General features: G+C 30.6%; 2 protein-coding genes and 1 long non-coding RNA gene across 3 annotated transcripts; 2 read left to right on the top strand and 1 right to left on the bottom strand.

Annotated features, from left to right (window-relative positions):
- Window positions 1-4,140: 4,140 nt before the first annotated feature.
- LOC124928187 (RING-H2 finger protein ATL40-like) lies at window positions 4,141-4,563 on the top strand. Its single transcript, XM_047468716.1, has one exon. The coding sequence runs from the start codon at window positions 4,141-4,143 to the stop codon at window positions 4,561-4,563; it is 423 nt and encodes a 140-aa protein (XP_047324672.1).
- A 691-nt stretch (window positions 4,564-5,254) lies between these two features.
- Window positions 5,255-7,812, bottom strand: LOC124923920. The gene is made up of 4 exons (XR_007098274.1): window positions 7,636-7,812; window positions 6,808-6,900; window positions 6,026-6,201; window positions 5,255-5,444 (listed from the first exon to the last, which is right to left on the bottom strand). It is a non-coding gene; the product is annotated as an uncharacterized LOC124923920 (long non-coding RNA).
- Window positions 7,813-12,150: 4,338 nt separating this feature from the next.
- On the top strand, window positions 12,151-13,905 carry LOC124928180. Its single transcript, XM_047468708.1, has 5 exons — window positions 12,151-12,297; window positions 12,399-12,491; window positions 12,584-12,775; window positions 12,847-12,999; window positions 13,537-13,905. Exons 1-5 carry the CDS (start codon window positions 12,151-12,153, stop codon window positions 13,903-13,905), a joined length of 954 nt encoding a protein of 317 aa, XP_047324664.1.
- The last annotated feature ends 3,884 nt before the right edge of the window (window positions 13,906-17,789 follow it).

The following is a 17,789-nucleotide window of genomic DNA, read 5'->3' as shown; positions in this document are numbered from 1 at the left end:
CAACTCACTCCACGGATGAGTCTCGAGTTTTCTACGAACGCTATCAATTTTTAGAGAGCTTCCATAACAATAACGAACAAGAAAGGATAGAGTGGATCACCTTGTCTAATCCCTCGGGAACTCTCAAAAAATTCCTAAGAATTACCATTAATAATGACATAAAACTTAGCCGTTGAGAGACAAAATCTAATCCACCAAATCCATTTCACATCCATTCTCATTCTGCCAATTACATCAAACAAAAAATCTCAATTGACGTGATCATAAACTTTTTCAATGTCTAACTTGACAAAAACATATTTATCACCTCTTAAATTAGCTGAGTTAATGCACTCATTGACTATTAATACTACATCATATATTTGACGACCTTTGATGAACGCCATCTAATTACTAGATATGACCGTCTCTAATACCTTTCTCAATCTGTTGTCAAACATTTTACGATAATCTTATAGAAAAATGAAACGAGACTAATAAACTTAAAGTTCTTCACATCAATAGTCCTTTGAGCTTTACGAATAAGACATATCAAAGTAGAGTTTCAACTCTTATCAAATAATGAAAAACAATAAAAATAATCAATTTCTTCCATAATTCCCGTCTTATGAAAATGTCACGCCTTCTTAAAAAATCCAATGCAAATTCGTCGCAGCCCGACACTTTATCACTATCGCATCCCTTAATGGCCTCCTCAACCTCTTTCAACGAAAACCGAGCCTCCAACATATATTTTTGTGCTAAACTAATTGAATAAAAAATAATACCATTCAATTTAGGTATAACCTTAAATGGCTCCTTAAATAAATCCTTATAAAATTTGACAATACTCGTAGAAATTTCTGGTTCACTATCATGAACTTCCCCCTCGATCGAGATCAAATTAATCACATTATTCCTTGTTTCCGTGTTAGAGATCCCATAGAAAAATTTGGTGTTTCTATCTCCGAATTTTAACCATGTATCGAGCAACAATTTCTTCCTCCTTACTTATATCGAACAACTTACTAACAATGCGAATTCGAGAACTAACCTACTCAGTGGAGAGTTCACGTATCTCCTTCGCCCCCCATCAATGACATTAATTTCATTACAAATGTCATTGATATTAGCACAAAATAAAACATGATTTCATATGAACCAACTTTTGAAAATTTACGTAGATTCCTTAAGTTCACAAAGAGTTTACTCGACGGAGAACCAACTAATATTTAACTCACCCACCATGATTGCACACACGGTATAAAGTCTTCCTTGATCAACTATTTATTTTCGAATCTAAATGGTCGACATCTCTCTCCATCATATGGTGTTCCATTAAAATCGGTCGGTGATTTTAACAACTCTCTAGAAGGACCTTTTGAAATATATTAGAAAACCTTCGAAAAATAGATTCACTAATTAAAAGTCTATCGATACGAGAATGAACTTGATCCTCATTGCCATTTCCTCTCCTAAATGTGAATTGACCGCCTTCTAAAGCCAAGTCGATAAGTTCAAGATCTTCAATTGTTTTTGAAAACTCGTGCATTAGGCTATTAAGTCTATTTTCCCATTTCCTTTCAGATGGGGATCGAACTTCGTTCATGTCGCCCGCAAAAACATTTGGTAAGTCCCTTCCAACGACTGCTGAAGCAAGGCGTCTGCCAACGCTTCTTTAGACGGCTGCTGAAGCAAGGCGACTGCCAGCGCTTCTTCAGACGGCTGGTAAAGCAAGGCGACTGCTCGCGCTTCTTCATACTGTTGCTGAAGCATGGCGTCTGCTCGCGCTTCTTCAGACTGCTGCTGAAGCAAGGCGTCTGCTCGTGATTCTTCAAACTGCTGTTGAAACAAGGAGACTGCTCGCGCTTCTTCAGACTACTACTAAAGCAAGGCGTCTGCTCGCGCATCTTTAGACTGCTACTGAAGAAAAGCGTCTGCTCGCGCTTCTCAGACTACTGCTGAAGTAAGGCGTCTGCTCGCGCTTCTAACGCCTCTTGAGTTGTACCTGCACATTAAACAATTTCATGACTTAGTTTATTCACTTATTAACGCATCATCAAAACTACGTCGTATTGACTTAATTTTATTACTCTAAGTTCATTTTAATAAATTAAAACGTTTTTCTTAATTTAATTTAATTAATTATTATTTTTAATTAATTCTTCTTTTTTCTTTATTTAACTTAATCTAACACATGTCTTCATTCCATGCCACAAGAATTCCACCGAATACCCCTGTAGAATCCGAAGAATCCGAGAGCCTCCCAACCATATAACCTCCAGTTACATATATCATTAACTATCCATTGATCAATTTTCCAAATTAATAATTCAAATTTCTATATCAAACAAAATTATTAATTAAACAATGCATTAAATCAAATTAATATAAGTTATAACAAATGTTATAAAGTTAGTGGACAAACAATTTAATGAAAATAATAATATAATTCATTTTTACCTCCCTCATTTGTAGATGAGAGGTTGTAAAAATCTTTTTAGTTTGTAAAATTAAAAATCTTATCTCATTTGTATTTAAGTTCTTTAATATTTCATTTTATATATTTCATTTGCATATAAAAGCATTGATGTAACTAAAATAATTACACAATTTAATAATAAGTTTTACATTTTCTTTTTTCACTCCATCTCAAATATATGTCATATTAAAAAAATATTATAAGATTTGAATTGGAAGAAAAACATTAAATTCTAAATAGGAAGATAAAGTGACAATATAAATTTAAAGAAATGAACAATATTCTATAGAAATAGAAAAGTCAATCACTGAAATGAAAATTTATAAAAATAAAATAAAATAATCAGAGTTTTATAACCATGGTCGAACTACTTATATAAAAGATTAAAATTATAATATTTCCAATAATTTTTTTTAAAATTGAAATAGGTGACAAAGGTGATATAATATGTATGATTATATATTTTTGTAACCATTATAAATAGTCCATTATGTATGGTTATATATATTTGAAATAATTATTTGATATTGTTAAATTATGTACTATATTGCACTCTAATATGTAAATCCCTCTTTCATTATTTATAAATTGTTCACATGCATCCTTCCCACTAAATTGGTCATAATTAATGAGTGGTGCTATTTTTATTTTTATTCTATATTATGCAAATCACTCTATCATTATTTATTTGCTTACCACTAAATTGGTTTATCTAAAACAACTGGTTAAAACCAGCTCAAGAAAATATTAAATTCATGAAGGAGATTATTCCAATCCATCTAACTTATTTAATATATTTAAAATAATTTAAACAATTTAAATAACCATATAATACACAAATCTTATCATTGATCGATAAAATAAAATAAATATTTTAAAAAAACTTTGTCTCAATTCAATAATCGGATTAGAACTTACTTCAATTTAAGTAACTTTTAAGTATAAATTGTAAAATATTATTTTATTTGCTTCTAAATAGAATTTGAAATATACTTTACAGTAAATTGTCACTTTCAATTTATGTTTTTCTTAGTTTTAGTTTTAGTTTTTATTTTGAATTCAGTCATTTTGTTCTAGATTTTATTTTTTCTAGCTGACTTTTTATATATATTTATTTCTTAACTGATTTTTCTAGCTGATTTTTTTGAAGTTCATATTTTTTTAACTGATTTTATTTAAAACTTTTATAATGGTGAGTGGGTCCAACTAGACATTTAATGTTTTTTTTTTATAGAAAATTCCACTAAACCTCTGCTCTCTGAGTCTCTGACGGTTTGACCGTATTTTTTTTTATAATAAATTAATTCTTATAATCAGATATATTAATTTTGTTTCTTATTTTTTTTTATTAAGCTTGTTTGATCTTGGATTTTAGAATTTTTTGTTGATTAAAAAATGGGTTATTTGAAATTTATATAAGATACGTTAGTAAAATATTTTTTATATTTAAAATATAAATTTAATAAAAGTAAAACAATAATATTTTGATATTTTGTAAAATAAATTAAGTAATTAATAATTAGAATGATACGAATTTTAAAAAACTCAAAATAACTTGTATAAACCCACATCAATCAAAAGAGTTAGCTTTTTTTTTTTTTTTTTTTTTTCTGCTTATATATATATACTGTTTCCATTTCATTCTTCAACTCATTTTATATCACACTTTTCTCACTTAAATGGAGAATTCATCAACCTTACCTACATGGGAGACGGGTCACACTAAGAGGCTAATCCATGCCGGAGACTTGAATCCATGGTTAGTTATTCTAGTTATCTTTACAATCTTTATTGCTATATTCATAATGTACACATTGTACAAGTACTACTCCCCGACTCCACCAAATCTTCCCCGTCAACTCAAGTTGCAACCGCTACGAAGACTCGATAACAACATCATCGAGTCATTCGTCGTTGAAGACTTCTTGCCCGGGATTCAGCAAGAAAATCATTGCAGTATTTGCTGCTTTGATTTTGAAGAAGGGGATAGGGTTGTAACATTACCTAGTTGCAATCATCGTTTTCACGATGGTTGTATTAGGAAATGGTTTGAAAATCAAACCAATTGTCCAATGTGTCGATTTGAGTTCATGGCTAGTTAAGTAATGGGTAGAGTTTTAAGATTTAATGTTTGTTTAGTTGTGGTTGTGGGTAGAGCCATTTTCAAAAAAATAAAAAAAAATGTATCCTATGTAAACATTGTTAATGAGAAATGAAGTGTTACTTATTATGTTAATTGTGTATTCTTATCCAATTTTAATGTATGTTTATTATTTTTTTATGTAACAAAATAATTCAAGAAAGTGAATAATATTGATACAGAAGAAAAACTTTTTAGAGAAAAAAAAACACGTCCTATATCTCATTGTCTTATATGTACAAATGAAACATAACTCTTCAAGGATTCATTTATTTATTTTTTCTAATTTCTTTCTTTCACAAGTTTACTTATAATAAAGTAAGAATATCCACAACTTTGAAAGTCAAAACAATTTCGCTCGCAACATTCATATAAGAAACAACAATTGTAAATTTGTTTTAAAACATCAACCAAAAGAGATTACATTCATTGGATGAAATATGAATATCATTTCAATGTAGATTTGAATCAAATCAAAAAACAAGATGAGGTCAAGATAACACACTTTATATTCTGTTTAGGCAAGAACCATCATCATAATCATGAATATAATGGAGAATTAATAGGTATATGAATATAAGAGAACCCGATAACATGTATTCACAATCTCCCAAAGACGGCATGATGGCTAAACGACCACTTATTCGTTATGATCGAAAGCACGATTAGAAAAACCTATACCGGAATCAACAATGATAACTAAAACCATCTCCTCCCAATTGCACCCTACCCTGTACACCGTGCACCATGTTGTATTTATTGTTTTTCTTCACTAAAAAAATTAGGCAATTGAAATTATGTTGGAATTCCTCTTCAACAACGAAATCATTATATTCAAGAGATCTGCAAAAACCACAATATATTATATTACAAATAGCCTATAGAACAGAGATATGTGATGAATTGCAGTTCCACAGGGAGGCGAGTTGCCCAAAAATCTTGATACATTTGAATACTCGTTCTTGTGAACAAAACTTGTAACATATAGGAGAAAATTAAGAAATCAGAAACAAAAGAACGAGCAAATTTCCGTCTGATATGCCATGGATATATCCAAGATTAGTCCCTTTTCTTGTATTCTTGTGTCCTAAAGATCTGTCTACACATGATTAATGGAACTACGTTCAAGAGTTTGAAAGACCTACATATATTCTTGTACCGGCTAAATTCCATTAAGTAATTAACTTTCGAAATCAACCATTCAAAATCACTAACAAATATATACTTTGAAAATTTCTTCTAATCTTCAAGATAATCACTAATAATATTGTTTTTCAACTCAACATTTTAGAAAGTAAAATTTTGTGACATTTGTAAGAAAATGCAAGCTCAAACTTCTAGCATGCAACAAAAAAATGGTAAAAATATAAGGATAACCTTTAAACAGAAAATAGATTATTCCAAAGCACAAGACAAATTTTTACCTTGTTTAGTTGCTTCTCAAGTTCTTCAACCTCTTTTAGTAATTGCGATTCTTTCTGACATATTTTGCTTGGCATTCTATTCTCTCAAGATGAATCCTCAAGCAAAAGATTCATTTTAAAATCCTTCGAGGTGTTGGTTCCTTGGAATAGTTTATTGCAAAAGGGCAAACTCATATCTGCACTTTTTATTGAAATTGAAATTATGTTATTAGTTTTCTATCTATCTTCAAAGAAACAAATAGAAAGAAAAGGTTTAAACCAGATGTACTTAAAATAAAAATTCTTGTTTTAAAAAGTATCAATTATTATTATGTCATAACCACCTCCTCACAATTAACATTCATTTATCTACATAAGATTGTTTTATCTAAGAAGATTCCATCAAAACTTGTAGCCATGAAATTCGGAACATTGAAAAATTACTTTGGTAAATGGTGTTGTTCCAATACCAAGTCCCACACGCAGTAATACATCAAACTTGATATAATCATGTGCCAGAACTCGGCACGTCAAAATTAAAAACTTTGGCAAACTATTAATTTGTTTCAGGACAATCAATCAACACTAAATCTGATATATTTTTCCATTCACCCACTTCTCTAACATATTTATCTCAATTCTAACTGAGTATTAAAACTTATGAGCATTGTCTTCAAAGAGGCAGTTATTTATCTCAATTCTATCGGGGAATACAAAAACTAAAGAGGGGGAAGATTGAATGAATAATGCAAGCAAGACAAAGAGGCCATATGATATGGGGAAGAATAAAAGATTTTGTTAACCTTCAGAGTGTGATGTTGGGGTCCGACTAAACTGACTTTCCTTGCATACATACTTGCATACATTAATGAAAGTTGTGACAATGATATCTGTACCTGCACAACAACAACACCGAGCATGAGATATAAGAAGATTGGATAGTAGTTGCAAATAAAAGGAAACATATCAATTCAATCATAATTTTTTTTTTTATATAAACAGGGCTCTCATGCAAACAATATCAAGAGTTTGTTTCAGGAAGAATTTCAAGACCCCTGGGCTAATTAATTGCCTTAATGACCCTTCATCAACATTCCTATCCATGTATTTTTCTTTTAATTATAGGAGACAAAACAATACACTTACTTAACGAAGAAGTTCAAAGAAAAATGTTCCTTCTTCCTTACACTGGAATTAGATTACATGTAATCCGATCTCTTTTGTTGGGTTGTTTTGTCGACTTCTTGACTACCAATATAAATATGGAAATGAATTCTCACAAAATAGACAACTTTAGTAGCTTGACAGCATAAAAAGATCAGAACTTCCTATCTTGGTTCCCTATATTCACCACAAGCAACCTCACCAAAATTATGACATGAATCACATCAAATTAAAACACCCATAAGATAGATATCCTTAAAAACCAAATCTGATCAAACAATTCAACACTGAATTATGATCCAAACTTTTGGCGAATTAAACATTGGCCCTGACTTATGATCCAAACTTTTTGTCTGAGTGACAATGCTTATACAAGTTGAGCTGGATAATAATAATTCAGACTATATATCCCAATCAAAATAAACCATTATACTGAAAACAGCAAATTCAAATGAAAAACAACGTACATGTGCGAGTCAAAGTCTCAAAGAAAGCCCAAACCGAAGTAGGGTTTCACTAGCCGGTGCTGCACAGAGAGAATCCCAAGGGTCCCCGGTCCTCCGTCCTCCGGTCGCTGTCTTTCGGTCGCCGGCCGCCGTCTTCCGGTCTCCGTCCGAACGTCATCCAACATAGAACTATCTGAATCTCCGGTGGCTAGGGATAGCTCGTAGTTTTTCTGTTGTTTTTAGTTTTGTATACAAAAAATTATTACTCTTTGAATATTATATATTATCATTATTAATTAATATTCTTAATTATTATAATTTAATATTTAATCAAGATTATTATCTTATAATTTATATATATTTTTTAAAACATTATTAAATACAAATAAATATATGCTAATTATTTAAGTTTTTAACTATGTTATTATTTTAATTTATTTTTCTATTCAATAGTAATATTAATATATTTAAATTAATATAAAAATATACCTGAAACAAAATTATTAAAATAATATTTAAATTGGTATTAATTAATGATTATATTTAAAAATTTTTAATCATCTAAATTTAATTAATTAAAAGGTTATTATTAACTCAATTACAAATATAAATTTATAGTTACCATTTTATTATTACTAACTGTTTACTTATTTGTATTCCCTTAAAAGTATGATTAGTAATTAATTTGACTGTTAGTATAAAATTAATTAACCCAACAAAATATTATTTTTTGTTTTACTAACTATTCAATAAAATATAATACCTCTAATCAAACAACCTTATGATTTTCATTTCAAGCCTTTTTTTATCTCGAAAATTTATAATAATTATGTACTTATTTATTTAGATCTAATGAATTATTTTTATTATTATTATATACTTGTTTTTCAATTTATGTATATAGTTTTTTTTGCTTTTTTTTTTGGTTTGTAGAATATTAAAAAAAACATTTTAATTTCTTTTATATATATATATTTTTTTTCTTTCAGAAAAGTTGAAATGTTAAACTTTTTTTTTCCCTCGTATTGTTTTTTTATTTTTAAATTGGAGGTGTATCGTTTTTCTTTCTATAACTATATTTGAGTTTATATTATGTTTTGATCGGTTCGGTCTGATATCTTATTTAATTATAATGTTTTTTCGTCTCAAATTTTTATAGTCTGAATAAAATTTTGAATCGTTGGTAGATCGTTTGTTGTTCATACCCCGATTTTGTTGGTAATATTTTCTCGAGTTCGTATTCATCATTTTTTTGGGAAGACGGTTAAAACCATTTCATTAAAATCTCAAAAGTGGAAAAGTCAAGAATCAAAACTAAACAAGTCTTAACTAAGATTATAAGATGACAATCAAACGACCCTAAAGAACCTGATTAGTAGCAATGAAACATAAAAGAAATAGAGATTATAAACAAAGATTATAAACTGTATCAAATCCTAATTATCTCAATTAGGATTTTTATTTCCATACAACATGATGTTTCAACATATTGTCTTCCTCTCCCCTTGTCCTTGTCCTTCCTCTTTCCATTCCTCTCCCTCTTGCAATGAACGGGGGATGAACTGAAGAGGTTGATGAATACTACATATTCTCATCTTGATTTCTTTCTTTATATGAACTTATTCTTATTTGATAGAAAGAATTATTCTTCAGAATTTCTGAGCTCTTCACCTTGTTATTCTCAACTTGAATTTCGAGATCATTGTCTTTAGTTCCTTCAGCTTCATCTTTGGAACCTCAACAACTTTAGATTCCTCTGTATCAACATTGACATTCTCTTCTTCCTCTTGATTAACTTGAGTATCTTCTCTCTGTTTTCATCAGTAACCACTTCAACTTGATTTGATTGAGAATCATCAAGTATCTCTTCAACATGATTAGGTTGAGGATTCACCTCCTTCTTCGTATTGCTTTCTTCTTGTACATAATTTTCTTTATCTTATATTTCTTGTTCTTTAACCACATTTTGCTCTTTAAAAATAGGAACATTTGTATCGTTTTCCTGCATCTTTACTTTCTGACCATTATGAATTTTCTAATCTTCTTCCTTAGCCAAATCACATTTTGAGTTTGCATGTTGGAAAGTATTGCAGAAAGAACATCTGTCTGGCCTCCACTTATAAGTGATTTCCATGATAATAGGTTCTCCTTTTCTGTCTACTATTGTCATATTTCGGCAGTGTGCTTTTAGGATGCACCTCAATGCTAATTATAGCAAATGTTAGGTGCTTTCCTCCTTCAGTAATTGGATCCATGTATAATGATCTACCTAATAAACCTGCAAAATGACTAAGGCTTCAGAATTGTACATATGTGCAGGTATATTCCAGAGCTTGAACCATATCTATGCAGTTTCTTTTGGCTTACTAAATAGGTTCAAGTCTTCGAACCATTTTTCTAACTTCATACAATTAGATCCTATATATGTATGCCCATTTTCTAGAATTTCCTCTAGATTAGATCCCTTCTTGAATTTAAGGAAATATAAATCATGAACATTTGCTGAAATTTTCTCCAGCCCTTTTCCTTCCCATTGCTTCAACAGTGCATCTTTAGTAATTGGGAAGGATACTCTGTTTTTTCCTATGTAGTTTCCCACAACTACATTTTCCTATTCCTTTATACAGTTTTCCTCTACTTTAATAGGCAATTTAAATTCAAATAGAGAATTCAGTACCTCCACTTTTGTCTGTGTATTGTCCAAGTAGATTTTCCCTTTATAAGAATAATTTTCTGACTTTTTTGCATTGTTGTTCTTACAGACTTCATTAGTTTTCCATGTCGAGTTGCTCCTGATAGTATATAACTTAGATTTGTGAGCCTTCATTACTCATTAGTTCCTTCATTGTAGCAACTGACCATTGACCAATTTCTTCATATTCTTCTTTTTTCAACAGATTCCAGTCTTGAAGATAGTGAGTGTTGAGTTGAATTGTAATTTGTTGTGATTTCTCCTTATTGATGACAATTTCTCCCATTTTGGCATGCATAAGAAGTTTTTGTAATCTGATTTTTGAGGCCAAACAGATTAGCTCTTTCATTATAGCGTATCTTCCAAGCTCTTTCATTATCCCATTGTTTTCCTGCATTATTTTCAATATGATTTTTCCCAGCAGTAGTTGGAGTAGATTGCTTAATTGTGTTGGTATCCTGCTGTTCTTTGATAACTTCTTCAAAAATTCTTTGACTGTTGTTTCCTTAATTTCTTCCAGCACAAAATCCCTAACTTCTTTTGATTTATTACTTTTGTTCTTCCACTTCCCCATTATGGCAGAGACATAGTAATAGAACAAATTAATTGCAGAAACCCTAAGAGATGATCAAAAGTAAACCGCAATCGAGGGCAAAATCTAACGGCGCTTACAAATGTATAAGAAACCATAGACTAGCAACACTTAATGAACGGCGCAAGACAATACCGGGATGCCCGTGTCGATCGTCCCGTTCCGCCTGTGCCTATTGTGTCGCCTGTGCCGATCATGTCGTGCCGCTTGTGCCGATGACGCTTTCTTTGATTAATGATAATTCCGATGTCGATTTGATGACTTACGGTGCATGACAATATCATGTCGTCCGTGCATTTCTTCTTGTGCCTATCGTGCCGCTATACCAATCGTGCCGTCTGTGCCGATCGTGTCGCCCGTGCCGATCGTGTTGCCTGTGCCGATCGCGAATCAAATCTTCAGAGCTTTTCTCTCTCTTTTTTCTATTCGTCATTCTTAACAATAAATGAGATTAAATAATCGGATGATTTGATCTTTTATATGTATGACATTTTACATCTATCTTACTATTTATAGAATTTTTCACTATTTCAGCCATATAGATTACCCATTTTCACTTGACAGAACCTTTTTAGGCGTTGTCAATTTTTGGCCAATGATAATTTTAACCGTCGCTTAGAATATTTTGTATAGATTATTCCAACATCGTTTCTTGCTTCGTTCGACTTGATTTATTTAAGCTTCATCATTTAGGAACTCAAATTAATTCGTTTTGGCCCTCAATATATTTATATAATTTGATATTTAATTTTTATGTTTATTTTGGTTTTAGAGGTTAAAAACTTATATGAATTTAATGAAAATTATTTTTTATAAAAAAATTATATATAGTAAGATTTACATAATTAATTATAGAATCTTTAGATTTATTACTTTTTAAGAGTTTCAATCCATCATTCATTTAAATATAAAATAAATACATCAATTTTCTCTTAGTTATTAAAGTATAAAATAGTAATTAATTATATTATCAAATACTTCATTAGGATATACGAATATACGATTCTATAATTAATTATTGATATCTTACCATTTACATACTTTACAAAAGAGGACGTGAAGATTCATATATATAGGAAGAGATATTTCTTATGTATAAAAATGAGGGAACTTTGATAAAAGGTTAATTAATTATCTTTAGCAATATCTCTAAAATTTATTCAATTTGTTTAAGTTATGTGATTCTTTTGTCTCTAATCTCTATTGAATGATTATTATTTCTTAAATATACATGTTTATTGTGCAGGAAATTATGGGTATAAAGATTTCAATTTTTGTGATCATATGTTTAGTAGGCAATTGCTTTGAAGTTGGGGCTATTTTGTTATCTAACAAAGAAGATTTAGAATTAGAGAAACAACTTCGTCTTATAAACAAACCGTCACTCGCCACAATTACGGTAAGTAAATTTATAATTGACAAATAAAGAATAAAATTTCAGTTATGGTCACATGATTTGTTATAATATTTTGAGATAACCAATAATGTTTATTTTTGTAGACGTTTTATGGTGATGTATACGACTGTATAGATTTTTATAAGCAACCAGCCTTTGATCATATCCTATTAAAGAATCATACTTTTTATCCTCAGGTATTTTCTCATATAATGAATGTTTAATTTTTTTAAATAATTTTTTTTTTATGGAGATATATGTACTTAAACATTTTTATATTAAATGAAAGATGGATTACAAGTACGTAAACAAAAATAATAGCAATAATTCGTCTTCCATCAATGCACGTCCATTTAAAATATTTAAAGAAGGAGGTTGTCCGGTTGGAAGTGTGCCTATTAGAAGAACGACAAAAGCGGATCTCATTAGGGAAAAGAAATATTTGTCGAAATTTGAATCTCTTGAACGAGCCAATCCCGATGTAAGTTTCGAAACGCTATATATATATATATATTTAAAAATTATGAAATTTTACTAAAACTTTAAATATAGGTTGCTATTGTCCAAACTAGTAAAGGATATGGCCCTTTTAATGGAGCTGGAATGATAGCAGGTGTCTATAAACCTAAAGCTAGTGGACTACAATATAGTGGAGTTCGATTAAGACTACAAAATAATGAAGATTTGATTCAAATTGGATGGAGGGTAAATTTTTTATTTATTTTTCTTAATGTTTTAAGTTTTGGAAATACATTTCTATCATAAAATTACCATAACTATTAAGGAAATGCATTTGTTTTTTCAATATTCCTTATAACATCATATATATATATACTATAATTTTGATATTTTTCTTACTTATTTTAGGTTGATCCATATTTAAACGGTGATGATCAAATTCGTTTTTACACATATTTTAAGGTATGTAATTATTATCTATCGATTTTTTTAATTAATCTTTTTATTTTTATTCATTTTTCTTATAATTATTTTGAATTATTGTAATAATAGTCAGGTCTAACACAATGTTTTAATACAAAGTGTCCGGGGTTCGTACTTGTCAACAAAGATTATCCTATTGATTACGTTTTTAAAAATTATTATAAACCTGGAGATAAAAAATCGTGGGATGTTCAATTCTACATAGCAAGGGTATTTTTATTCTCTCAATCTTTATAAATAAGTAACTTTTTTTTTTAAATATATAACTAAATGTTTGATAGGGGAATATGATGTTTGTAGGACCAAGCAACCGGTAACTGGTGGGTCGAAGTTGGGAATAATATCCGATTAGGATTTTGGCCGGCAGGGTTGTTTAGTGATCTAAGGAAACTAGCAACATATGTTGATTGGGGTGGAGAAGTTTTTAATACAAACGATAAAAAAGAAATTGATATGGGGCTCGGAGCTATACCTTATTTGAAGGAAATCGATAGAACTGCTTATTGTCGGGTTCTTCAAGTTTCAACTCCGGATGGGAAGACAACCGATGCTGCGCGGACACAATCATATACAAACGAACAATATCATTATAATATTTTGAATATCGATCATGCTGATGATTATTACCGACACCTAATACTTTATGGAGGGCCTTATAGAAACTTTTAAATTGACTATATATTGGTGTTACTTAGTTATAAACTTTTGAGTTTAATCTCAAGAAAGGTTTTAGAATTAATAAAATTCTAGTACTTGATTTCTTTTGTTCTTAATATATATATTTTTGCAATGTCTTCCACTCCTTGTCTAGCATTATGTCTCATTATTCATATCCCCCATTCTTCCTTATTTTTTCACTAAAGAAGTAACTACTACATTATGAATAATATGCATGGAATACAAATAAATCATATCAAATATATGTCTCTTGCTTGTCTCCATTTTCTAGCATCACTTTAAGTTATGACCACATTCTCCATAAGTTATTGTTTACTAGTTGGATGTTATTCTCTAAATTTTTCAATATTTTAAAAATTATAATATAATCTACAATTTTCAAACTGTAGTCCATTGTCCAATCCAAAGATTATTTGCACTCTAATATATAAGTGGAGTAATCAAGTGGGCACTCTGTTTATCTATAGAATATTCCTACTTCAAAATTGAGTGTGCACTCCATATATCTATAAAAACTATTCCTATTTTAAAATTGAAATGACCTTAAGATGATTTTTTTTGTATAAGGAATGAATTCTTATTAAATTCAAATATGATTTACATATATGAAAGAGTAAATAACGTTTACAAAATCAACTGATTATTGATATATAAATGCATAAACAATTTATATTTGGTTAAGGTTGTACTGTAAAATGTTTATTAATGCTTAAATTCTCAACATTTTCATTATTAGTATTTAGACTTCTTTGGACGAAAACACCCTTCTAACACATTTACTAATGAGAAATGATCGAGAGAGAATTTGGGTGATGAAATTTGAGAGAATGATGTGGCGCAATCTGATTCGCTGAAAATTTAATAAATTTTCTTTCTTCTCTCCCGTCTCTTTCCTCATCCTTTATCTTTTTTTCCAGTCATTGATGTAGTGACAAGTCATTCTCTCCTTCATTTCTTCTCCCAAATTCCCTCCTTCTATCACTATTTTTTACTAATTGTAACGACGGACTCACTTTAATTGTACCATTAAAAGATATTATACAAGTTTATAAATATAAATTTATAATTATCATTTTATTTTATATATATTGTTTAACTAATTTATCAGCGGTTAAGTTTGATCAGTATAATTTAATTTGACTGTTTGTAGAAAATTAACCTAATTACCATTTTTTTTATACTAACAATTTCAATAGTTAGATTTCTTGAATTGATAAAATAAACAAGAGCTATTTGATTGAGTTCTTGAAGAGAAAGATTGAAATAATATTATTGATTGAATGAATAATCTTTACAATAGTTTATCTATTATATTTATAATAGTAATAGAGAAATAACTAAATTGAGAAAATATAGGATTTGGTTATTATATTTAGCCTAATTAATAGGAGATAAATAAATAATTTCTCTTATTTATTTAATACTTTATCATCCCCTTCAAGCGAAAAGGTGAGGCACAAACCATGAGCTTGCTACGTAAAAGAGCAAATCGATGAGAAGAAAGACCTTTGGTGAAGATATCAGCCACTTGATCTTCAGTAGAAATATATTGGATGAGTAGTTGTTTACGAGCAACTTTTTCCCGAACAAAGTGAAAATCGATTTCAATATGTTTTGTGCGAGCATGAAATACCGGGTTTGCTGATAAGAATGCGACACCAATATTATCACACCATAAAACCAGGGAAGAAGAAAGTGAAACTCGAAGTTCACTAAGTAGAGATTGAATCCAACAAAGATCAGCAGTTGTATATGCAAGAGCACGGTATTCAGATTCAGTACTAGAGCGAGCAACTACTTGTTGTTTCTTAGAATTCCAAGAAACGAGGTTGTCACCAAAAAAAATACAAAATCCAGTTGTTGAACGATGATCATCGGGACATCCTGCCCAGTCAGCATCAGAGTAGGCAGCAAGAGTGAATTGTGAATTTGGACGAAAAAAGATCCCATGACGAGGAGTATGACGAAGATATCGAAGAATACGTTTAACCGCTCCCCAATGAGAAGATGTGGGAGTTTGCATGAATTGACAAGCTCGATTGACAGCAAAGGCTAACTCAGGACGAGTTAGTGTAAGATATTGTAGAGCCCCTACTATACTACGATAGAGAAACGGATCAGATAAAGGATCACCATCATGTTTAGAAAGGGATGAGCCAGCAGAGACGGGAGTGTGTAATGGCTTTGCTTGAATCATATCAGCCCGAGTGAGAATATCGTCAATATACTTGGATTGAGAAAGAAATAAGCCATCTTTGGTACGAGTGGCTTCCATTCCAAGAAAGTAATGTAATTGACCTAAATCTTTAACAGGGAATAATTTATTTAATTGAAATATAATTTTTGTTAGAAACGATTTAGAGTTGCCTGTGAGAATAATATCGTCCACATATACTAAAAAGTATGCTGTTATTTGAGGTGCATGATACGTGAAGAGAGCCGTGTCAGATTTTGATTCTATGAAATCAAGAGATAGTAGAGCAGTCCGGAGAGTAGCTTACCAGGCACGAGGAGACTGTTTAAGACCGTATATTGCTTTATGAAGTTTGCATATATGATTAGGAAAATCTGGATGGACAAAACCGGGTGGTTGTGCCATGTAAACTTCTTCTTGTAGAGACCCATGAAGAAATGCATTGCTAATATCAAGTTGATGAATGAACCATTGATAAGATATTGCCAAAGAAAGAATAACACGAATAGTAGTGGGTTTTGCCACAGGACTGAATGTCTCTTCATAATCAATACCTTGTTGTTGATAGAATCCTTTAGCCACGAGACGTGCTTTATGTCGATCAATAGACCCGTCAACTTTATGCTTGAGTTTGAAAACCCATTTACATCCAATAATATTATAAGATTGTGTACGAGGAATAAGAGACCATGTTTTATTCTGAATAAGAGCATTATATTCATTTGTCATGGCAAGACGCCATTGCAGATCCTTATTAGCTTTGGTAAAACATGTAGGTGTAGTAGCGGAAGAAGTAGCAATGAGAGCTGATGAGGGCATAGACCGTGCTTTATTGCGTGTGATCATCTGATGAGTAGAAGATGTAGGTGCATTAACTGTTGTGATAACTGGTTGTGTTGAATGAACAATAATAGTAGTAGAAGAAGATGTTATAGTGTTTGGTGATGTTGTTCAAGTCGAAGAGGGTGATGATGAAGACGGTGAAGTGATATGAGATAATAGAGGTGGTATTGATAAATTAAGTATAGTTGTTGGAAGAGATGTCTCATTATCTTCTTGTGGTTTAGACAAACGCACAAGGTCCTTATTTTTGAAAGGAAAAGTGAGTTCGTCAAAAGTGACATGTCGAGAGATAAATATTCGTCCAGACAGAATGTGAAGACACTTATAACCTTTATGAGATGAGCTGTAACCAAGGAAACTGCATTCAGTAGTATGAAAATCGAGTTTGTGTTGATTGTACGGCCGTGTGAGTGGATAACAAGAACACCCAAATGTCTTCAAAAACCATAATCAGGAGAAGAGTTAAATATAGTCTCGAATGGTGAACGTTGATGTAATGTCGGAGTAGGAAGACGATTGATAAGATATGTGGCTGTTTCAAAAGCTTCACTCTAATAATGTAGTGGCATAGATGCATGAGCCAATAAAGTGAGATCAGTTTCCGTAATATGACGAATTTTTCGTTCAGCAATGTCATTTTGCTCACTAGTATGTGGGCAAGATAAACGATGTAAAATATCATGATTATCTGTTAATGATTTGAAATTTCTATATTCTCCTCCCCAATCAGTTTGCAATATTTGGATTTTACGACTAAATAAATTTTCAACAAGTCGAAGAAAGTTGATAAACGTATTCAAAACATCCGACTTTTTCTTTAGCGGATATATCCACGTGA

Source organism: Impatiens glandulifera, chromosome 2 (assembly GCF_907164915.1).
Source record: "Impatiens glandulifera chromosome 2, dImpGla2.1, whole genome shotgun sequence".
In the NCBI taxonomy this organism is placed as follows: domain Eukaryota; kingdom Viridiplantae; phylum Streptophyta; class Magnoliopsida; order Ericales; family Balsaminaceae; genus Impatiens; species Impatiens glandulifera.
The sequence above is the reverse complement of the archived record's forward strand: the minus strand, read 5'-3'. Positions and strand labels throughout refer to the sequence as shown.

Coding starts and splice junctions, on each gene's coding strand:
- LOC124928187 (XM_047468716.1), top strand. CDS start 4,141: ATGGAGAATTCATCAACCTTACCTACATGGGAGACGGGTCACACTAAG.
- LOC124928180 (XM_047468708.1), top strand. CDS start 12,151: ATGGGTATAAAGATTTCAATTTTTGTGATCATATGTTTAGTAGGCAAT. Junction 12,492..12,583: donor ATCATACTTTTTATCCTCAG/GTATTTTCTCAT, acceptor ATTAAATGAAAG/ATGGATTACAAGTACGTAAA. Junction 12,776..12,846: donor TTGAACGAGCCAATCCCGAT/GTAAGTTTCGAA, acceptor CTTTAAATATAG/GTTGCTATTGTCCAAACTAG.